The sequence below is a fragment of the Vicia villosa genome, linkage group LG6 (assembly GCF_029867415.1).
Source record: "Vicia villosa cultivar HV-30 ecotype Madison, WI linkage group LG6, Vvil1.0, whole genome shotgun sequence".
Taxonomy (NCBI): Eukaryota; Viridiplantae; Streptophyta; class Magnoliopsida; order Fabales; family Fabaceae; genus Vicia; species Vicia villosa.
Genome location: NC_081185.1, coordinates 4,989,498 through 5,013,761, shown reverse-complemented (window position 1 = coordinate 5,013,761; position 24,264 = coordinate 4,989,498). Strand labels below are relative to the sequence as shown.

The following is a 24,264-nucleotide window of genomic DNA, read 5'->3' as shown; positions in this document are numbered from 1 at the left end:
AAACTCTCAGTTGTAAAACATAACAAATGTGAAAAGTGGCTTATTTTTGGTTTAAAAATAAAACACGCAGGAAGCGCCACTTTAATTGAAATAAAAACATAAACTGAAGTTGCTTGAATTTGAATCATGTACCCTGAATTAGTTTACCCCTCAGTTTTCTATTAAAACCGTCAGAATAGATTGGTTTTTAGTAAAAAAAAATGGCGCATACAAGTACTAGACCTCAATATTTTATTGAGGAGTGCTAGCAACACTCTCTTTTCAATACTCATTTTCTTAATGGTTGAAACATGTGTGGGTCCCTCACTTTGGAAATGGATCTCACATAAAGTGGTAGGACCTACACATGTTTCAACCAATAAAAAAGTAAATATTGGAGAGAGTGTTGAAAAGAGAGTATTGCTAGCATTTCTCTTTTTTATTATGTGAGGTAAAATCATTATCATAAAATGTATTATTTGTAGTAATGACCATTAATTGAAGAGTCAACGACTTACCTCCATACAATAATTTGTATTATTACATTGAATTTTTTTCCTAATGAAGACAAGATGTTAGACATTGAATTTTTTTTCCTAATGAATTTTTTTTGTGATATATGATATCTTTAGAAACAAGTACTTTCGAATGAGAGGATTATAATATTTGTACCCTGTTCTATTTGAAGGATAACCCGTGACACATCCAGGGGAACACGAATCAAACATAGTTGGTGTTGCTTATAGAATCGGCAAAAGTAAGGTTATTCATGGTAGAGTTCAGTACAAAAAAATTGAGCCATAGTAAAAGGTTATGCGATCAGAATCAAATCGTTTCTATTTACTTTGAACCGAATCGAATTATAATTAGTTTGATGAAAGTGTTCAGAATTGTGAACCGTACCAAATCATTAGAAGATTGTTTTTCTCAAATTGAACCATTTATTAAAGAGCTGGACGGTTTCTTTCTCGATTTTTTTAATAAAAAAATTTAAACTTGTTTTTAGCTTTTTCATTTTCGATTTGTTTTTGTTTTAGGTTCAGTTTCAATTTGCTTCAAAACAGTTTCTACTAATTTTTCTAATACTTTAAATTAAGTCTTTCAACTAATAATTTTCTAATTAAATATCGAACTACAATTTTGTTGTAATTATGTCATTCCAGTATAATTTGACTATTTTCTAATAGTTCTTGTACCTTTTATATCTTTTAATGAACTTTTGCTCATTTTTAGTAAAATATTATTTGATCTTTAAAAATAATAATAACCTAACTATACAATATAATAAAAAAAATTGATTAGATAAATTATTTTAGAGTAATGTTAACTTATATTTTAAGAGCACGCGTTGAGAAACGCAAATTGAACATTTATGTTGGAAAAAAGCAATAGAAAATTAATTGCAAATTTTCAAAATAAAATTTCTGTATTTAACATAAATTTTTTATTTATATGTTTTTAAGCTATGCATTGGAGGCACAAGTTAGCACTGGAACAAGATTGAAGTTTTATGCATGCGGCCAAATAATGAAATGTGGAATATATGAAGAGAGAAGACAAAGTTTAATTTGGAGTTGATCAAGTTAGCTTCACCAATGGGCTAACACAAGATATGGACATTTGATAGTCTAAACCAAAATGCACGGTCTATGATAATGAAGTTCACTAGAAAACATTTTCATTTTTTGTATTGCAGTCCATTATTTTTGTATAAGAACCACTTAATATGTGTCTACTATTTCATCCCAACTTTCCTGTTTAAAACATTAACATACAATGTTGTTTCACTGGTCTCTTGTTTTGTCACTCCACTTTCTTTTCCTTTCTTTCACATTTACTTCATCTTTTCCTTTAACTCACCCAAAGTGTCATCAATATGAAAGTCAAGCCTTGTTGCAATTCAAGGAAGGCTTTATCATCAATATGACTGCTTCTTCGGATAATCCACTGAGTTATCCTAAAACAGCATCCTGGAATGCAAGCACCGATTGCTGCACTTGGGATGGCATTCAATGTGATGAACACACAGATCATGTGTTTCACATTGATCTTAGTAGCAGCCAACTCTATGGTACAATGGATACAAATAGCACTCTCTTTCGCCTTGTACACCTTCGACATCTTGATCTTTCTGACAATCACTTCAATTACTCTCAAATCCCACCTAAGATAGGCGAGCTTTCACAACTGAGATATTTGAATCTTTCTCATGCCATATTTTCTGGAGAAATTCCACCACAAGTTTCACAGTTGTCCAAATTGTTGTATCTTGATCTAAGCTACAACAATGCACCACATCATGGATCGAGTGTAGTCAATTTGTTGCAACTAAAACAATCCAATCTCAGAAACATAATTCAAAACTCAACAAAACTTGAGATACTTCGACTTGGTTATGTGACTATTTCATCCCTTTTACCAAACACAGTCACAAATCTAACTTCGTTGCAAGAACTACGTCTTTACAATTCTGAATTGTATGGTGAATTTCCAGTTGGAGTATTTCATCTCCCAAACTTGAAAATTTTGGATTTGAGATTTAATCCAAATCTAAAGGGTAGGTTGCCTGAATTCCAGTCTAGTTCACTCACCAAGCTAGGACTAGATGAGACAGGTTTCTATGGTACACTGCCTCTATCCATTGGAAAGCTTAGTTCTTTAAATATCTTAACAATAGAGGGTTGCCATTTTTCGGGGTATATTCCTTCTTCCTTTGGCAATCTCACACAACTCATGTTGGTAAGCCTTCAAGGTAACAAACTTTGTGGCGACCCTTCTGCATCCCTGGCAAATCTTACCAAACTAAGCATCATGTTTGTTGGTTATAATGAATTTACTTTCAAGAGCATCTCATGGATTGGTAAGCTCTCCTCAATGATTGTCTTGGAGATATCCTCACTCAATATTGGAAGTGACATCCCATTATCTTTTGCAAATCTAACCCAACTAGAAATGTTAGGTGCAGATAATAGCAATATAAAGGGTGAACTTCCATCTTGGATGATGAACCTAACAAATTTAGCTATCTTGAGCCTTCCCAACAATTTTTTGGTTGGAAAGCTAGAGCTTGACACATTTCTACAGCTGAAAAATCTAAATTATCTTGATTTATCATCCAATAAACTGTCATTGTACAGCGGTGAAAGTTTATCCCATATGACCGATTCTGGAATTCAAGTCTTACTATTAGATTCATGCAATTTAATTGAGGTTCCAACATTTATAAGATATTCTAGTGATTTAGAATCTCTTGGTTTGTACAACAATAATATAACGTCGCTACCTAGTTGGCTGTGGAGAAAATCAAGTCTACAAAACTTAGATGTTTCCCACAATTCGTTGACAGGAGAAATATCCCCATCCATATGCAATCTCAAATCGCTCGTCCATTTTGAATTAGCGTTCAACAGTTTAAGCGGGAATGTTCCTTCATGTGTAGGTAACTTTAGCCGACATCTACAAATTCTAGCGTTACAAGGGAACAATTTGTCTGGTTTCATTCCTCAGACATACCAGATGGAAAATACCCTTATGATGATTGATTTTAGCAACAACAATCTTCAAGGTCAGTTGCCAAGAGCATTGGTTAATTGTGGATTGCTAGAGTACTTTGATATTAGCCATAACAATATCAACGATTCATTTCCATTCTGGATGGGAGATTTACCTGAGTTGAAGGTATTGTCTTTAAGTGACAATGAATTTCATGGAGACATTAGGTGCCCTGACAACGTAACATGCACGTTTCCCAAGCTTCACATCATTGACCTTTCTCACAATGAGTTCTCTGGATGTTTTCCATCAAAAATGATCCAAAGTTGGAAAACAATGAAAACATCCAACACAAGTCAATTACAATACGAGAAAACGTCATTATTCTTTTCGTCCTACAACCCAGGGGAATATTCTGGGGTAGTAAATCTGTCATATTCATTCACAATGTCAAATAAAGGGATGGTCATGATTTATCATAAGCTTCAAGAGTTTTATAGCTTGATAGCGATTGATATTTCAAGCAACAAAATCAGTGGAGAGATACCAAAAATGATAGGCGACTTGAAAGGTCTTGTTTTGCTTAACTTGTCAAATAACAACTTTGTTGGAAGCATTCCATCTTCCTTAGGGAAGCTTTCAAAACTTGAAGCATTAGACCTTTCTTTCAACAGACTTTCAGGGAAGATTCCTCAACAGTTAACACAACTCACATTTCTGGAGTTCTTTAATGTTTCCTACAACAATCTCACAGGACCTATCCCACAAAATGAACAGTTTTCTACATTCCAAGGAAACTCATTTGAGGGTAACCAAGGTTTGTGTGGAGATCAATTGTCAAATAAGTGTATAGAGCATCCAAGGCCTTCAGCCTCTGATGATGACCATGACTCGGAATCTTTGTTTGAAATTGGGTGGAAAGTAAGTCTGATTGGGTATGCAGGTGGTCTTGTTGCTGGACTGGCATTGGGAATCACTTACGCCTCACAGGTACTTTGGTGGCTTAAAAGGTTCTTTTAAGTTAAAGGATCTTAAAAAGGCTTCTCTTTCTTTTGTATTTTGTTATCATATGTTGTTGTTTCCTTTCATTATGAATGCCTTTAATAACACTGTATTTGGTTTGTATTTTATTACTTGTTTGTCTAAAATATTATGAAAAACTAGTAAGTTCAACAAAAGAAACAACAAATTTTACATATTCAAACAAAGTGTAAGACAAAATGTGGCAATCTTCAATTTTCAATCTTCATACTCTTTGGCCCTAATGATCTAAATAACAGAAGTAATTGAGAAAGCAATGCATGGACCAAGCTATCAAGTTTATTCCATAAGAAAATTTATTATAAATATCACAACTCACAACATATAAATTCAATAGTGTGTTTTTAAACTGAGCATATTTTAATTAAATTTGACAAAAAGATCTCCCTTCTATATTACAGAAGATTTCTTCAGCCTAAGATTTTACTTAAAAAAGTCTCTATCTTAATAAAAAATATTGATTTAAATCTTCATTGATAACATTGCTTCAATACATGTGAAATTCTTTTAGATGTGTGTGACATTTGTCTTAAAAAATGTATAAGGTGTGTTGAAGCAAAGGAAAAAGGAAAATTATTTTTTAACACTTCTTTAAATTGTCCGAAATATGTTGTATGAGTGTCATATAGGTGTTGGACACCGATTTAAAGAATGTCAAATCAAAGAAAATAAATCATTTATTTGGGGACACTTGTATGACTTTTTCGACACTTGTCTGACTTTTTCGACGCGTGTCGTACGAGTGTCGGACACCGACGCGTGTCGGACACCGCGACACGCCAACTCCTAGAGGTTTCTGTGCTTCATAGGGTACGACCAGATGATTCTGGACGTTTCAACATCTTCATTATATCGTCGACGGATCTTGTTATCAGCATATCTAACTCGATCGGTCCTTTAGTTATCATACGGTGAAATGATTTTCACATGGCCTTGACATCTTCGTCAGTCCTCAACTCAATCAAGTTGTATTTCACACTTTCATTACTATCGATCCAATCTTCACGAAACTCGATCTTCCGCACCCTTCTGTTATCAGTATCAGGCAGTCATTCATTCAACTTTTCTATCAAATTGGCGAGAGATGTGGCGCCATCTGAAAGCTTGAAATCAACCGGAGAATTATTTCCGCTGAAAGACACTTTTGCCTTAATCAAAAATTGAGGAAGAGAATTTTTTTGAGATGTATTTTTCTATAACATATGCCCCTATTTATACAAATGGCGATTCATTCTAAACCACACAAATTTGTCGATGCAATCAAAATCCTCCTAATATGTCCGTAAAATCCTGATCTTTGAAAATTTTCAAATGATTATACCACCGGAAATTTCAGTATACCACTAAATTTCCCGTATTCAGTGGTAAATATGAAATTTCCAAGAAAAATTTATCAATATCGGAAAATTTGTTTGCTCTACCAAAAATTTCATTCGGAAATATTGTCTAATTTCTCCAAAAGTATTTCTTAAATGATGATAAATGGGATGTGAGGTATAATTTAGAGGGTGACAAGTAAAATTCTTGCATTTCATTAACTAAACAAGTATTAAATGCACATCATCTCAGGTCAACTATTCCACTCATTTTGTCACTGGTTTGTTCCTTAACCCAAAGAACCCTTCCAATAGTCACGAAACTTCAAAATGGAACTCTCTAGAGGATGGTCTCAACCTTTCTAAAAAAACAATCATACCTGACCAGTTTATTATCATTTTTCTTAAGAATAAATAGTATCTCAAAGCAACTGCTCTTAATGTAAAGATTTGACAGTGTACATCATGAGAGTGTTATATATGACAGTGTACACAATCATATATTATGAAATGTTGAGTATAAGAAGAGAAGGCGCAAATTTCTGCGTGAAATACAAAATAAAATTGCACAAGAAAAGTCCAAATTCAAAATATTACAATTGACTATATATGGAATTGATTGGAGAGATTTAAAATAATGAACCGTAGAATCAGCGCAAATTGCTAGTTATATAGAAGTCCATGCATGAGTTCCATGTGTTTGAAATTATTACAAGAAAGATGTAATCAAATTGCAGATTCTACTATAAGAGCCAATCTCCAAATACCTTTCTTTGAATTTAAACACCAAAGGACAAATTTATTTTGGAGTTGATCAAATAAACCTCACACCATTAGCCTAACATAGATATGGACTTGTGATAATCAAGTTCATTAGAAAATATATTCATTTATTATATTGCAGTCTATTTCTTTACTATAAGAACCACCTAATATGTGTCTACCATTTCATCCAAACTTTCCAGTTTCAAATATTCAGATACAATGGTTTTTGTGTGGTCTCTTGTTTTGTCAGTTCAATTTCTTTTTTTCTTTCACATTTACTACATCTTTTCCTTTAACTCACCAAAAGTGTCATGAAGATGAAAGTGATGTCTTGTGGCAATTTAAGAAAGGCTTTATCATCAATAAGTCTGCTTCGGATAATCCTCTCGGTTATCCTAAAACAATATCTTGGAATGCAAGCAATGAATGTTGCTCATGGGATGGCATCCAATGTGATGAGCACACAGATCATGTGATTCACAATATCTTTGAGATTTAATCCAAATCTCATTGGTAGGTTGCCAGAATTTCAGTCTAGTTCACTCACCATATTAGCACTTGATTATACAGGTTTCAATGGTATGCTTCTAGAATCCATTGGAAAGCTTAGTTCTTTAAATACCCTAGCAATTGGCAGTTGCCATTTTTGGGGGTATATTCCTTCTTCCCTGAGCAATCTCACACAACTCATGCAGCTAGATCTTCAACGAAACAAACTTAGGGGTGACCCTTCTGCATCCCTGACAAATCTTACCAAACTTAGAAACTTGAGAGTTGGTCATAATGAATTTACTTTTGAGACCATATCATGGATTGGTAAGCTCTCATCATTCATTGTCTTGGAGATATCCTCCCTCAACATTGGCAGTGACATCCCATTATCTTTTGCAAATCTAACCCAACTAGAAATATTAATTGCAAAAAATAGCAATATAAATGGTGAAATTCCATCTTGGATGATGAACCTTACAAATTTAGTTGTCTTGAGCCTAAACCACAATTTTTTTGTCTGGAAAGTTAGAGCTTGACACGTTTCTACGGCTGGAAAATCTATTTTATCTTGATTTATCATTCAGTAAACTGTCATTGTACAACGGTAAAAATTTATCCCATATGACCGATTCTGGAATTCAAAACTTACTATTGGATTCATGCGATTTACTTGAGGTTCCAACATTTATAAGATATTCTAGTGATTTAGAATATCTTAGCTTGAAATACAACGATATAACATCACTACCTAGTTGGTTGTGGAGAAAATCAAGTCTAAAAACCTTAGTGGTTTCCCACAGTTCGTTGACAGGAGAAATATCCCCATCCATATGCAATCTAAAATCACTCATTCATCTTAGATTATCATTCAACATTTTAAGTGGAAATGTTCCCTCATGTATAAGTGACTTTAGCCAATATCTAGAAATCCTGTCGTTACAAGGGAACAAATTGTCTGCTGATCTCATTCCTCAAACATAAAAGATGGACAATACCCTTAAGATAATTGATTTCAGCAAAAACGATCTTTACGGTCAGTTGCCAAAAGAATTGGTCAGTTGTGGATTGCTAGAGTACTTTGATATTTCCATTCTGGCTAGGAGATTTACCTGAGTTGAAGGTATTGGCTTTAAGTGACAATGAGTTTAATGGGGACATTACGTGCCCAGACAACATGACATGCACACTTTTCAAGCTTCACATCATTGACCTATCTCACAATGAGTTCGCTGGAACATTTCCATCAGAAATGATTCAAAGTTTGAAAGCAATGAAAACTTCCAACACAAGTCAATTACAGTACGAGGAAACATCAATGTTCCATGCGTCCTACAAGCCAGGAGATTATTCGGTAAGTGCAAATGCTTCTTATTCGTTCACAATGTCAAACAAAGGGATAGTCATGGTTTATAAGAAGCTTCAGGAGTTTTATAGCTTGATAGTGATTGATATCTCAAGCAATAAAATCAGTGGAGAGATACCGAAAATCATAGGGGACTTGAAAGGACTAGTTTTGCTCAACTTGTCAAATAACAACTTTGTTGGCAGCATTCCAGCTTCCTTAGGGAAGCTTTCAGAACTTGAAGCACTTGACTTGTCTTTCAACAGTCTTTCGGGGAAGATTCCCCAAGAGTTGACACAACTCACCTTTCTGGAGTTCTTTAATGTGTCCTTCAACAATCTCACAGGACCTATACCACAAAATGAATAGTTTTCTACATTCCAAGGCAACTCATTTGAGGGTAACCAAGGTTTGTGTGGGAACCAATTGTCAAAGAAGTGTAAAGAGCATCCAGGGCCTGCAGCCTCTAATGATGACCATGACTCAGAATCTTTGTTTGAAATTGGATGGAAAGTAAGTCTGATTGGGTATGTAGGTGGTCTTGTTGCTGGAGTGGCATTGGGAATCAGTTATAGCTCACAAGTACCTTGGTGGCTTAAAAGGTTCTAGTTAAAAGAATCTTTTTCTCTTTCTTTTGTATTTTATTCTCATATGTTGTTGTCTCCTTTCATTATGAATGCCTATCAATAACAGTATGTTGTTCTCATATGTATTTTGTTGCTTGTTTGTCTGAATTATTACGAAAAAATAGGAAGTTCACCAAAATAAACAACAAATCTTGCAGATTCACTAAATCTCTTAGGGATTCTCAAGTGGATTACATTTAACAAGCTCAGCTCATATGATCTAGCTTAAAAAAGAGTGTTAAGAATCAATATTTTTAAATAGTATATTCCTTAACCTATTTAAAATAGAATAGAACATAACATAGTATATTCTTTATAAAATTAATACATAAGCTATAAATCTCACTATATAATTCAATATGGTGTTCATCACTCTTATAGAAGAATAGAAATTTATTCTATTTCATCTTGTATTGCTTCATTCCACCACATTTCATCAACTCAAAACAAAATTCAAAACTTTTAACTGTAAAAATAAATTAAAAATAGGATAAATAGAGGACTATGGAAGAGGGAAGAGTATTGAATTGTTTATTTTATTTCATAATAAAAAGCCTTCATGTCATCATATATATTTTCCTTATGCATATCAATAAAATCACATTCAAAGAAAGTGAAAGACAAAATGTGGCAATCTTCAATCTTCATAGTTCATACTCCTTGGCCCTAATGATCTAAATAACAGAAGTAATTAAGAAAGCAATGCATGGACCAAGCTATCAAGTTTATTCCATAAGAAAATTTATTATAAATATCACAATTCACAACATACAAATTCAATGTAGTGTTTTTAAAACTGAACATATTTTAATTAAATTTGACAAAAGATCTCCCTTCTATATTACAGAAGATTTCTTCAGCGTAAGAATTTACTTATTGGTATCACAATCTTCTAAATAGTGATTGTCTAGTCTCTATCGATTGGCAACTCGGACGCAGAATGCAGAAAGTTTACATAACAATTTGTCCAAACCAACATACAAGCTATCACAAAGAATATTCAGACTAAAATATGAAGACGACACTGTCATGAACTCTGGACTTTTGATTCTGAGCCACACATTCTGAAATCCACATAAGATTCCTGATCTCCTGCTCCCTTAACCTCATATATGCAAAGAACACAGCATAGTGAAACTGCAATACAGACAAATTAGGACGGCTCAGTGAAGAATAACGCAAATATTTATATTTTGAGCCAATCAATTTCCTTCTAGTGTTATGATTCTTCCGTTTCATATCACTTGGTAGAAAAAGATCCAGCAACCATTCAAATTTAAAATTATATGCTATGTGAACCAAAAATTATGATATTCTGAACAGATAAAGAATAGACCTGTTGCTCAAATGCTAAGCAATGCCTCTTGACCTCTTCCTCGTAGAATGCCTTGTCAAGCATCTGGCTCTCTCCATATGACAGCTTGGCAAAAATAGATTGGTAAGGAGGGTATTTTTCCATAACAGCACGAACCTACATGGGCAGCATGTAAGAGAATTAGGTTCCAAATAGCACAACTAAAGAAATCAACTAGAAATAAGTGGACGCTATAAATAGCTAAAGTGATTTTCAAATATTTCACGGCAGATACCAGCACAAAAGGATAATAAACAATTCAACTACACAAGACCCTTCGAAAATCGGTAGTCAAAAGCAACTAAAGATTACAAATGAAATAACAAGCAATCGAAACATATAAGCCTCGAAAATAGAAGATAAAAGTCCTCAAAAAATTAGCTGAAAGTTTGAAAGAGATGCCTAAAACAAGAATCATCTGCAAGTAGGACAATCTCCTGATAATAGAGGTTAAAGTCATATAACAATACTTAAATCAAAGATAAGACATATAATATAATTGCAGCATATTACACTGACTTGGCAACTAATAATAAATACAAATCTACCACCCTGCCAAACACAATCTAGAAGAGCCTAAGAAACATACATATAGAAAGATGGAAAACACCATATATCCACCAATATACCAACCTAACATATCATATAACTGAGATGCAAATATACCTGATCAATGTCCTCACAGACGGCAAGTTCCTCATGACCATATGGGTAGCTGTTTTAAACAATTCAGTCGTTAGTAAAAGAAGTATTACAAAGCAGTATATTGAATTTTTTTTTTTTAAATAACTGAAGGATAAGAACTTACAACAAACCAAAGTTAGAGTACAGTTTCCTACGGTCATCTCTGGTAAGCTCAGTACCAATGCTGCACAAAGCAGAAACCAAGGGATGCTAGTTATGCAAGTATCTAGATAAACAAAAAAAACTATTAAAAACCTTGTAAGTGATCTACCTATTGATGGTAATATTCACAGCCCTTCTATCAGCCTCAAAAGCTAGAAGGTCAGACATTATCTCAGCAGTAGCACCACCTAGTTTCTGTTTGGGAATAACATTGAAGTTGAAGAAAGTCAGGGCGAAATCACAAGGGAATGCAACTAAATAGCTGACAAAAAAAAAAGACTCAGACCCTTCACCTGACAGAATCTGTAAAAATCTTCAAGGTATGCCTTGTAAAGAGTGTTCCTCATTATTTCAATGTTCATGTCATCCAAGTCCTAGAAATAAACCAGAACCATGAGCGCATACATCAAAGAAATAAACCAGTTGCATATAAACATGTGAGGCTACGACAATAAAACTATAAAGTAACAAAACCAATAATGCAAATAGTATGAAAGTGTTGTCTTCTAGATGGGAACCTAGCTAGTTGCCTTTAATTTTTCAATAATTTTACAGTACACTTTTATCACAATCTATTGTATAGTATAAAAATTAGGGGTAGATATAGAACTATAATTCTACAATAATCAACACTTTCTGGATAAGTGATTTACCTCTGATGTAATGCACTCAGAGAAGTATGGAGCCAGAGGAGTGTCAACAAGAACCAGCCTGTAAAGCTCTCGCATATTCTGAGCAACTGCCAGAGTAGCAATACTGAGGAGAATCCCACCAGAAAAAATGAAAGAAGTAAAATCAATATTCTATGTGCCGACATCATATACTGAAAAATGCATAGAAATCAGGGTACCTGTCAAACATGCCCAGTGGATGGCATTTTTCTAGAAGTTCTTGGACATCTCTCTCATGCAAGGTGCCAGTAACAATCAAAACAACATTGTCTATCATGTGACCATATCTGCATAGTAAAAAGGGAAATATATTGATTTCAGCTTTACTTACAGACAGGTGCACCGAAAAGTGGAAACCACAATACGATTGATAGTGTGTCAGACACCAGACACGCTTTCAATCTGAAGTGCTGGTGTTATGTTAATAGACTTGGGATATATTCATGTAAATACACTAACAGAGCAAAAAGAAAATACAAAATTCACATACGTGATATATTCTAAAAAGGTTGACAATGGTTCAGTAGCTTGGCATAGCATGTGCTTGTAATCATCAACCAGCTTAAGAGTACATTTCTCCACAATTGTTGTGGTATGCAACGGAGAAGGTTCTGCAACAAGTAACTCATCATCCATCAGCATAAATCAATAATTTAAACTACATATTATCACCAAATATCCCCTCATGTATCAATACTAATAATCCTAATTATAATCTGAAAATTGAATGAATCATTTACGAAAATCTTCATTCAACAAGACAAATGAACGAACTAAACCTTCACCAATAACAGTCTATAAAGCATGGACACCTAATAATAAACTGAAAATTGAATCAATCATTTACGAAAATCTTCATTTAACAGAGACAATTGAACTAAACCTGCACCAATAACAATCTATAAATCACGAACACTGGAAACACGACACCAACAATGACGCATCGACCAGTAATAATTTGAAAAATTAAATAAATTAAACGTAATCACAAATATCAGTGTTTGTTTTTGACACCGACTCTGACACAAGCACACATTTTCAGAGGTGTTGGAGCTTCAGAGATAAACAGCTAACTGCTCAACAAATATATTCAAAAAATAAACAAGATCTTATTGAAGTTCACAACAATAAGATGTTAAAATCATAAACTACGTCCATCTTTCATCCATAGCAGATCAAATATCTAAAATATATACCCTTGTATCAATACTAAGAATCCTAATATTAAACTGAAAATTAAATCAATCATTTATGAAAATCTGCACTCAACAAAGACAACTGAACTAAACCTGCAGCAATAACCGTTTACAAAGCCCGGACACCGAAAATGACATCGGAAACACGACACGACACCGAAACGTCAACCAGTAATAATTTGAGAAAATAATAATAAATTAAACTTAAGTACAAATATCGGTGTCAATTGCTTATACAGACACCTTTTCAGAGGTCTGGTGCTTCAGAGATGAACATACACCTTTTAAATAAATATATCTAAACATAAATCACTTTACATTCAACTCACTTTTAATCAAAATCAAAATTATTCAGAATCAATTCATTCAAAATCAATTTTTGTCACCGCATAACCAAACATACACATACAATTGAACTAAACCTACAGCAATAACAGTCTATAAAGCACAAACACAGGAAACACGACACCAACACTAACACGGTAATAATTTGAAAAATAAAAAAATTAAACATAATTACAAGTGTTGGTGATGGTTTCTGACACCAACCTATTCAGAGATGTCGGTGCTTCAGAGATAATCAGATAACTTCTCAACAAATATAATACGTAAAAAAATAAACAAGATCTTATTGAAGTTCACAACAATAAGATGATACAATCATAAACTACATCCGTCTTTCATTCATAGCAGATCAAATATCTAAAATAACAGTAACCAAATCACAATTAAACAAATCAAAACAAGCATATATAATCTAAATTTTCATGATAATTCTTCAGGCATCAGCATTTCAAATCAACAAACAATTGAATCAATTATCGCAATCGAAATATTTCTGATCAATTGATCGATAAATCACAAATTTCGATCAATGATCGGGGAAAAACCAAAAAACGCACCGTTTTGGAGATAAGGACCGTACTCGGTAGCGGAGAGATGCATCTTGATATCATCAAGCGTTTCGCATTGGCAGAGGTTGTTGTAATCGGAGGTGGTGAGTAAACCGGAACGGTGACCGCGGACGATTGCCTCAAGGTAACCGCCATGGATGTTGAAGGTGAGAGCTTCGAATCCGTACATGGTGAATTGGATCTGGATTCGGGTCGGGTTGAGGAAATGGATCGAGAATTTTGGAGAGAAAGAGAGAAGCACCTCCTTCAGAAAAAATCTGAACCGAGAAGAAGAAGAAGAAAGTGCCTGGTTGTAGTTCTTCTACACAAAACAATAATAATAATTATAATTATAATTATAATTATTATTAAAATAAAATAAAAAGTGAATAAGTAAAAATGGAAATTGTATTGTTATTAAGAAATGTAAACTTTACTATATTCTTTATCTTATTATTATTATTATTATATTATTATCATCAAATTATTATTTTAGAAAATAATATATTTAAGTGTATATTTATTAATTCTTTAATTTTTAAATCAAAATAATAATTTCCTTTGTTGGGTATGTATTGTGCATACCCCCTATCTTATATATTTTCTTTCGTCATATTATAAAAGAAATTTCGGTCTACAAAAAAATTTATTTTGTTGACTTAAATTTTTCAGATTTAAAATCAAAGAAAGTAAAATTATTTTATATTGCTATATTTTACGAGTTTATAATATTTGTAAATATTAATATATAAATCTTTTTAATGCAAATTTAATTATTAAAAGATATTTATCGCGTGCAAAATCAAAAGAGTTGTAATTTAATGCACAAAAAGAATTTGCGATAAGAGAAAAATTCTAATTAAATTCCTCCTTCAAGATAAAATTAATTATTTTTTATTAACTATATATCATCTTGATTAATGGTCATCCTTAAATAAGCATCTTCCTTTCATTTATAAACAAACTTTCAGACATATATATGATTGTGATTTAAATAATGTGTGTAATATTCCTCTTAGTTAACTACCACTTCCATATGTTAAAGGAGATCGAATTGATATTAGGATTTGTGAAAATGGATATTAAGTTAGACTAGAGACGTTCAAATACATTCTCTATAGTAGAATATTAAGTTAGATTTTTTCTTTACCCACCTCCCTATGGGGGGTCACCCCCAGCGAAAAACCCAAACTACCCCTGCTTCGGAAATGAACTTCCGAAGCGCTTTTTTTTAAAAAAATTTCCTTTATTCGGAAGTTCATCTCCGAAAACACCTCATGGGGGGTGCGTTCGGAGATGAACATCCGAAAACACCTCATGGGGGGTGAATTCGGAAGCTCATTTCCGAATTATGCTGTGTTTTTTTTTATGTTTTTTCTTAAACAGTCTCGCATTTTAATTAAACGCAAACGCCAAATAAAATATGCGACATATAATTTGGTTGCCATTTTTTTTCAATCACATCCGAATCATTTTCCATCTTTACTCTTTTTCTATACTCACACATTTTATTTCTGTTCTCTTTGAGTTCGGCCCTGATCTTCATCGAGAGCCTTACTGCCGAAGTTACGAATTGGGAAGGAAAATTCAAGTTCGTGCTAATCATTTTCAGTTACGGTCAATTGGGAAGATAAAAGTGGTGTAGATCCTTATTAGCCACTCGCAACTGAATATGATTAGCACAAACTTGAATTTCCCTGTCTGATTCGTGCTGGTTGGTTGCCATTTTTTTTCAATCACATCCGAATCATTCTCCATCTTTACTCTTTTTCTATACTCACACATTTTATTTCTGTTCTCTTTGAGTTCGGCTCTGATCTTCATCGAGAGCCTTACTGCCGAAGTTACGAATTGGGAAGGAAAATTCAAGTTCGTGCTAATCATTTTCAGTTACGGTCAATTGGGAAGATAAAAGTGGTGTAGATCCTTATCAGCCACTCGCAACTGAATATGATTAGCACAAACTTGAATTTCCCTGTCTGATTCGTGCTGGTTGGTTGCCTGACATGTTCCTGTAAACAATTGAAATCGATTAATATGCGAGACAAAATAAAAAACAAAAAAATTTGAACTTCTGATACATTTCGGAAGTTCATTTCCGAAAACTGGGATGGAGGTGTTTTCGGAAATGAACTTCCGAAACACCCCTTCGCAGAACTTCTCTGCAGCCTCCAATGGCAGACCCCTAAACCAAACATCAAACTTATTTCTACACATTCTAAACATCCTAAATATCAGTATAAACATAACCTAATACAATTTTTGCTATTTGTAAACACCCTAATATACATTTTAATCATAGATCTAAAAATCAAAATGCTTACCAATTGAATGGATTGGAGGACTTTTGAATGTAATAGAGCAAGTAGATGGAGGCTTTGAGGTAGCTTGGAACTGGTTTGCACAAAAATCTCTTGGGGTGTGAGTTTGGAAGAAGTTTAGGGTAAATGATTTGGGGGAGGGGGCTGTTTTGCTTAATCTGAAAAACGCAGAATATTTCGGAAATGAACTTCCGAAATGGTGTTTTCGGAAGTGTATTTCCGAAATAAGTCAAATTTAAAAAAAAAAAAAAAAAGACGCTTTTCGGAGATGCATCTCCGAAAACACCTTTTCCTTGCGTTTCGGAAGTTCATTTCCGAAGTCAGGGGTATTCTGGGTTTTTCACCAGAGGTGAGCTAGAAGGTTGGGAGGTGGCCAAAGAATTTTCCTTAAGTTATAAGCGAACGTCTTCGTTTAAGTTAGAAGCATTAGGAGTCAAGCTATATTTTCCCAAGAAATATATTCGTAAATGTGGCTTAACTTTTCAGGGTAAGGAATTCTTGAATTTTAGGTTTCTTCACAAATATATGTTAGGCGTGTTAGAGTTTCAAGATCTTGGAACCTTAACTTATGTTTTTCAAGTTGTTTGTTTGGTATAGAGACTTTAACCCTAGTTTGCAACAACATTCCTCAACTCAAGTTTGGATTAGAATTTATGAATTATTATTTGAATTTGTAAAGGTAATTCACTATAGGCTCAACTGATAAAATACAAAAATTAAATTCTTGCAATGGATCTTTACGAATAATCATGAGTAAATGATCGATTTGACTACCTCTTGTAAGCAGAACCTTTAATAGTCGAAACAGAGTGATAATGAGCACAACATGAACGGTTGTTCCTCTACTCAGCCCACAGAACAAAATCTACAACGAGAGATTCATCTACATAGAATGTTGGTTGTGAATAAACAGAAGTCATAAAGAGAACAAGAACTCATAATCCTTGTGTGGTTAGGGTTTTTAGAATTTATGAATAAGTGATTGTCATTTTAGTGTAAATGTTCTATTTATACAACCATTTATACACGTTGTGTAGCTTATGGTGTATCGTGCTTCTTTAATTAGTGTTGGTGCATCCTAAGAATGCACCACCAAATCATAAAATGAATTTTGTTAATTTATTTAATCTCTCTCTCTCTCTCTCTCTCTCTCTCTCTCTCTCTCTCTCTCTCTCTCTCTCTCTCTCTCTCTCTCTCTCTCTCTCTCTCTCTCTCTCTTGTATAGTTCAATATTATATTTATGGATATACAAGTATGCTTAGTAACAGTAAATAAGCTTAATATCCCCATATTGACTTCTTTCAAGATGATCATGCACTTTACAATTGTACTTACTCAAGGTGTCACGGATATTACTCATGCATATGTAGGATGGGAAAATCTTATTTAGGTCACTTACGTCCTTCCATATGAATCGTTAAGCACCCAATTAAATGAGTTTATAATTGACTTGTTATAGACAATATTTTACGGAACTAAAGTGATCAACTCTTTATGTAAGGAGTATAGTAATTTTAGGTCAAAGGATTGCATACACAACTATCACTATAAGAATAACTTATGATACTTACATAACACCCTATGTAGTACTCTTGTGGTGAATGAATCCAATATAAATAATACTTCTAATATTTATACATGTAAGAAGACTTCATATCTCATATTTGTGACTTGTGAGATATTATATTAGTCTACTCACAAAATAATTTCTGCGCATTTTTGTTGTCATATTGACGATAAGATTAGACTAAGGATAATTTTAGAATGACATCATGGTGTCTCTCAATTATGTCATGATCCATTAAACGAATTAACTATTATAATCACTTTATTAATTTGAAAACAAATACAATAAAGAAAAAAATATTTTCTATAATAAGCATGGTAAAAAAAATTAATTCAATCAAAAAATCATCGACGTCTAGAACCTACACCAACATACTAGATGCTTAAGATATTATTTTTTATAGCTAATACTAGAAGCCCAATCTATATGGATGATGCCTCTAACAAGCCTATACAAGACTCACCCAATGGTTTTGTTATAGTATTGGTGGATATATACCCGTCCAGACAACTGAGGCATAAAGTATTAGTGGAAAGGCATAGAGTATTAGTGGAAAGAACTTGATTTTTTGTTGAGATGGACTATGGGAACCTCTCAAACTTCTTCAATCACTACAGTTGTATATAGCATAATATTAACAAGTGCAAAAGATCGAAAATGGCATAGTCAAAGACATAACATATGTGAGGTAAGGCTGTTAATATGGTCGAGTCAATCAAGATACCGCCATATGCGAGGAAGTATTGGGTGCTCCTCTAATTGAAACCAATTCTATTGGGTGCTCCTTAATGAACATTACACAAAAATAATATTAACTGAAGATTCTGCCGAGGAAGAAAAAATAATTAAGGCTCGATGTTATATTATGAAATTATTTGGTCTTTTTTCTGAAACAACTGGTAATAATGCAAATTTCATGTACTTACCATTGTTACGAGATTTCGATAAAATAAACACATATAGTTAGGGTTCAGCTGTTTTGGCCCATGTTTATAGTTCTTTGTGTAAAAATGAGGTTAACGATACATGTTCATTTTATTCCTGTGCTTTTTGCTGCAAACATGGGTTGGTCGAGAATACCGACATTCGCTCCCCACAACGACATGCCATTTAGGTTCCCCTACGCGACAAAGTAAGTTAACAACATTATTCAATTTAGTTACTTAATAGTTGTTGAAGCGGTAAAGCGGCAATAAAAAGTAAGTATTAATTTAGTTTTATCATATCCTCTCCACGGGGATTAGTGGTTATCGAATCGCTGTTTGATAATTTCTCCCGTTCTTGAGTTTGGGTTAAAATAGGTTAAAACGGTAAATGCGGAAATTAAACTTATGAACATAAAAAAGAATTCATTCTTGATAAAGAATAACTTATCTGATTTGAAAATAAACTACTCCTCACAAACTTCGATTTATCACTCCGCCGCACTCAATCTACAATACTCATCAAAATCACCACATATCCCTCATATCAATGTCCATTTCTGCAACACCGGTTAGAGTTCAACTATATTGCTATTTCGACGATGTCTCAACCGATCGAACAACACAGAAGCATTAAACTCCGATATTATGTGGATGTTAACCTCAATCTTATCTCTAGAATCTAAAGCTAACAGATGCCCCCCTAATCAAGACTTGTGATGTCTATTTCTACAACAACACAAATCCAAAGCATTTAAGCAAAAAGATCAAGGAAACACCGAGAAAGATTTGTAAAGCAAACTTTATACAATAGAGTAACAAATATACATAGGTTCAGAGAAAACTTACAAACAAAACCCAACAAAAGAGAAATACACAAAGAAGAATGAAGAAGAACCAAACATCTCATGGGTTGTCAGCTCTGATTGATGAGAAATCCGACTCCGGATCATCCGTATGCAAGCTCCAATGTTGTTTTCTAAGCTATCTAGACCAAAAAATGAAGGTTGATGGAGTTGGGAACAAATACCCCAAAATCATAACCTAAAAAAATATTTTTTCCCCCTATTTATACACTTTGAAACCGGCAAAGTGCGCGTCGCACGCTGGGAGGGCGCGTCGTGCGGTCTGTGCTATAAAAAAAATTCAGCTTTAGTAAAATTACCATAACTTGAGAACCATAACTTCGATTTGTGCCCGATTCGAAGCGTTGGAAAGCTTATTCAATATCCTATATAACAATGACTAAATATCAACCAAATTGATGGTTTATTATTCTTTGATTTTGAGCCTTATTCGTTTATGAGTTGCTCAAAATCGCGCGTTTGAAGCGGTGTCTTCGACACTTTATTGCTCATGCTCCAAATACGCATCAATACCTACAAAATGAATAGAAAACTATCAAATGGTACACAAATACACTAAACAATAATACACAAAGTATACATATTTACACAAAAAGCGAAGATTATTCACACGCTATAAACAAAAAGTATCGATAAGTGCCACAAATTATATATACAAAATAACGATATTTTTGCACTTATCAATAGTATAAACATCAATAATTATTTTATTTACACTATTTTATTCGTAGGTGGTCCGTTCCAAGATGAATTACAAAAAAACTCCCAGAAACACAATAGTGGTCTATTGAAATCTTCTAGATCATGTTGAACCCAATGAGGCATTACAACTCGACACCTCTAAATATAGTTTAATAATAACTTGCGATTAAATTTGATTCCTACAGTTTGTCTGAAGGCCATATCTGGGTCCCGACCATGAGGTTAACCCATATGATGCTGCTGTTTGGACTGAAAAAACAGCAATCACCAGGTTCACTACTGTGGAGATGCAACATAGTGACTGTGTGAAGCTCCAATTTGGCATGCAACAAGGTATACCGGATCCCCCAACATGTTTGGGACAATGGCACCAATTAAGACTGGATAACCAATTGAGAATTCCTAATTTAAGAGACTTTGTAAGAAATGAATGTCGTCAATGGAGGCACCGACGTGAACTGGTCCTAAATGACCCAATCTGGCAGGGAGATGTTAGACCAACTCGCGAATATATGAGTTGGTATATATCGGTTTCTACAAATTTGTTTCTGTCTCCCCTAACATATTTGATCGATCAATGCCAAAGTGCTTCATCATACGCCCAACAACCAAACCCATAACCAACCCAAGAACAATACCAAACCCAACAACATTGTCAAACCACCCAATTACAACAATGGTACCCCACCACATCCATCCAAACCCGCCAACATTTCATGCCACACACACAAACTCAAACCCCAGAATAACACCCTTATCGCCACCTACAATATGCTGTCACCACATCCTACCACAGCACTGATGACAAATATGACACCTCACATTCCTACCATAGATGTAAACCAATGTACGACCAAACATCACACCACTGAAGCACCCAAGCATCAAATGTCTTTCAAACTCCACAAGACCAATTGTTTCACTTCCAACACGGTTCATCATCCATGTTCTACCAACCACCCCACCCACAAGTAACCCAACCAAGGCGACCCAACTTTGACAACATGGACAGAAATCTCTTTGGAAGCACCGCAAGTTAGGGAGAAATGGTCGACGAATTGTTTGATCTGACTATTGTCCTAGGACCATCGCATCAAGCATCTCTGCCTTAGGCGAATCAGAACATGCAAGAACCATGTCATGAAGATCAGAATCAGAGACCTCAAAGGCAAACACGGGGGCGTTTTTATTTTGTCGGCAGGCGTTTAGGTGGAGGACGTCAGTAAAAAAAATATTCAAACGTCTTGTAATTTCTTTTTTCGATGAATGTTATAATAAAATATTTTTATTTTTATTTATTTTTTAAAAAATTAAAAAAGAAAGAAATAAAAAAAATCTAAAACAACTAAATAGCCGCATTGAACGGATACTGCACTTAAAGGTTAAGTGCATGTGCCTCACTCCATGGCTTGACAGGGGAGCATGCGCCATGCAGTGTGGCACCTCCTCCTAAAAATGAATGCATGCGCCACAAAGAGTGATGCATCCTCTGTGTGGTGAAATTTTTAATTTTTTTAAATGTGGTTATTTTGGTAAATTATTTAAAAATGTGATTATTTAGGAAATTTTAAAAAAATATATATGGTTATTTGAAAGAAAAAAAATTGTGTAAAACTCTTACTTTCAACTTTAACTTAAAAGTAACTTTTACAACCGAAAAAAATTATCTAAATGATACCTTAAACTTTCAATACAATTTAAACCACAATAACCATACAAACAAATATACCCAAACAAAAAAAAAAAAGTAAAAAATAAACTGAAAGAAGAAAAAAAAGACAATTTATTGTTGGATTTGTTTGATTTTCACTCATATATTATATGAATGAAATTATTTTATTAATTTTTCACTCTCTTGTAATCAAATCAACTTAAGTTGAATGTGTATATGTGTAGTGCCAATTTTGATTTTGCCTAAATATCATTGCTCAACAATTTTAAGATATGTTTGATTAAGTTTGTAAAAAATTAGAATCTAAATAAATTGAATCAAACATGATTTGATTTTAAAACTAAATTGTAAAAAAAAAAAAAACTAGAAAAAAAAAAACATTTTCATTTGAAATTTTCAGAGTTAGTTAGTTTGAACAAAGATTCTGGCTATGACAAAGGTATCAATATTTGTATTTACCAAATCAACCTTGTCTCAACCAAATTCAATATCTCAATTATCACATTAAGATTTACCTACATCTACATCTCCAAAGTCACTAAATTACAGTTTCTCCAAAATGGGATCTCATGTATGTATCTCTCTTTCTTTCTCTTCATTTTCAATTATGAACATTCTATGGTTTCTATCATATGGATTTTAATTAAATTACAATGTATAGCTTGTTATTACTAGTTGAATGAATCATCAATCTATGAAACACGAACACGACCGACGCAGGCACGCCAACACCGATATTAATTTTAAAAAGTGAATAGAATAAACATAATCACAAGGGTCGGTGTTGGTTTCAGACACCGAACAGACACATACATATCATTTTTCAGAGATGTCAATACCACAGAATCATCACTGTCTATTTCAATGTTGGATTTGTTTGATTATTGCTTGTAAACTATAGCATCAATTGATAAATCTATAACTGAATTTTCATAAATTGATCACAGAATAAACATCAATTGGCCATAAGTATCATCATTATGACACTTTTTTTGGCTTGTTGGTATACTGTTTGATTTGTAGGGTTCATGTCCTATGATAAAGAATATCCTTCTGTTAGACTCAGAGGGAAAGAGGGTTGCAGTAAAGTATTTTTCAGATGACTGGCCAACAAACAGTTCAAAACTAGCTTTTGAGAAGTTCGTGTTCACCAAAACTCTTAAAACAAATGCTCGCACAGAAGGTAAACATTACATTGCAGAGTTTAACACAGATCACAATATATCATTATTTACAAGTTTGTAGCTGATATGTCGTTTGGCATTATCTACAGCTGAGATAACATTGCTTGACGACAATATCATTATTTACAAGTTTGTACAAGACCTGCATTTCTTTGTCACTGGCAGCGACGATGAAAACGAGATTGTTTTAGCTTCAGTTCTTCAGGGACTCTATGATGCAATCACCCTTCTGTTGAGGTATTTTAGTTGTAATTTTATATCTATATGTCAAATATGGATGCAACTTTATTCATCATACATCTATTTTGAATATTATTTTTTTCCTATCATTTATAGGAATAATGTTGACAAAAGGGAAGCACTTGAGAACTTGGATCTCATTCTTTTATGCCTTGATGAGATTGTTGATGGAGGGTATGCATTTGTTTTTAATCGCATTTTGTTACTTTTACGAGTTCTATTCGTTTGTAAACATAGATATTTCCTCCCTTGAAGGATGATACTCGAAACAAATGGACCGCTTATTGCTGAAAAAGTTACCTCCCATAACATCGACGCTGACTCTCCGTTGTCTGAGCAGGTAGAGCAACAATTTTTCAGTTTACTTTATGTCAGTAACGTGCTAATGACACTTCAGATTGAATACGTGTTTGACCTGCCAACAGCATGATACTAACATTTTTTTAAGCAACGACATGGACACTAGTGATTGCATACATTCACTTCTATTTTCTCAAACTATTACCAGTGTCAAACTAACACGGAGTTTTGACGGTTAGATTTTATGGTAAACATATCATTTTATATTGATCTTCGGCCTGGCATAACTTTTCATATTGCAGACACTAACTCAAGCATGGGCTTCAGCTAGAGAGCATTTGACAAGAACGCTTTTAAAATGACCTTTGAACTTTGAAGTTTGAATGAAGAGTTTTGTTATAATTGAGGGACTTCTCTGTCTAGACAATTAGTTTTATCCTCTAATTTGTTGTAAGCTACCTAGTTTATTAAGTGCT

General features: G+C 33.7%; 2 protein-coding genes and 1 pseudogene across 2 annotated transcripts; 2 read left to right on the top strand and 1 right to left on the bottom strand.

Annotated features, from left to right (window-relative positions):
- The first annotated feature begins 1,736 nt into the window (after positions 1 to 1,736).
- On the top strand, positions 1,737 to 9,051 carry LOC131611070 (receptor-like protein Cf-9 homolog; annotated as a pseudogene).
- Positions 9,052 to 9,777: 726 nt separating this feature from the next.
- Positions 9,778 to 14,339, bottom strand: LOC131608786 (V-type proton ATPase subunit d2). The gene is made up of 10 exons (XM_058880326.1): positions 14,023 to 14,339; positions 12,415 to 12,535; positions 12,104 to 12,211; positions 11,907 to 12,009; positions 11,547 to 11,627; positions 11,363 to 11,448; positions 11,216 to 11,275; positions 11,074 to 11,122; positions 10,390 to 10,524; positions 9,778 to 10,190 (listed from the first exon to the last, which is right to left on the bottom strand). Exons 1-10 carry the CDS (start codon positions 14,201 to 14,203, stop codon positions 10,059 to 10,061), a joined length of 1,056 nt encoding a protein of 351 aa, XP_058736309.1. The 5' UTR covers positions 14,204 to 14,339; the 3' UTR covers positions 9,778 to 10,058.
- A 4,572-nt stretch (positions 14,340 to 18,911) lies between these two features.
- Positions 18,912 to 24,237, top strand: LOC131611069 (coatomer subunit zeta-2-like). The gene is made up of 7 exons (XM_058883194.1): positions 18,912 to 19,033; positions 20,589 to 20,811; positions 23,088 to 23,247; positions 23,338 to 23,485; positions 23,585 to 23,662; positions 23,744 to 23,828; positions 24,091 to 24,237. Exons 1-7 carry the CDS (start codon positions 18,912 to 18,914, stop codon positions 24,148 to 24,150), a joined length of 876 nt encoding a protein of 291 aa, XP_058739177.1. The 3' UTR covers positions 24,151 to 24,237.
- Positions 24,238 to 24,264: the final 27 nt, after the last annotated feature.

What these genes read in the sequence shown, in the direction of transcription:
- LOC131608786 (XM_058880326.1), bottom strand. Translation starts at nt 14,203, where the DNA reads ATGTACGGATTCGAAGCTCTCACCTTCAACATCCATGGCGGTTACCTT. An exon ending in ACCTTTTTAGAATATATCAC is followed by an intron (nt 12,212 to 12,414) that starts GTATGTGAATTT and finishes TTTACTATGCAG; the next exon opens with ATATGGTCACATGATAGACA. An exon ending in GCTTAGCATTTGAGCAACAG is followed by an intron (nt 10,191 to 10,389) that starts GTCTATTCTTTA and finishes TCTGTATTGCAG; the next exon opens with TTTCACTATGCTGTGTTCTT.
- LOC131611069 (XM_058883194.1), top strand. Translation starts at nt 18,912, where the DNA reads ATGAGGTTAACGATACATGTTCATTTTATTCCTGTGCTTTTTGCTGCA. An exon ending in AGGTTCCCCTACGCGACAAA is followed by an intron (nt 19,034 to 20,588) that starts GTAAGTTAACAA and finishes GTTTGTCTGAAG; the next exon opens with GCCATATCTGGGTCCCGACC. An exon ending in GATGAGATTGTTGATGGAGG is followed by an intron (nt 23,663 to 23,743) that starts GTATGCATTTGT and finishes CCTCCCTTGAAG; the next exon opens with GATGATACTCGAAACAAATG.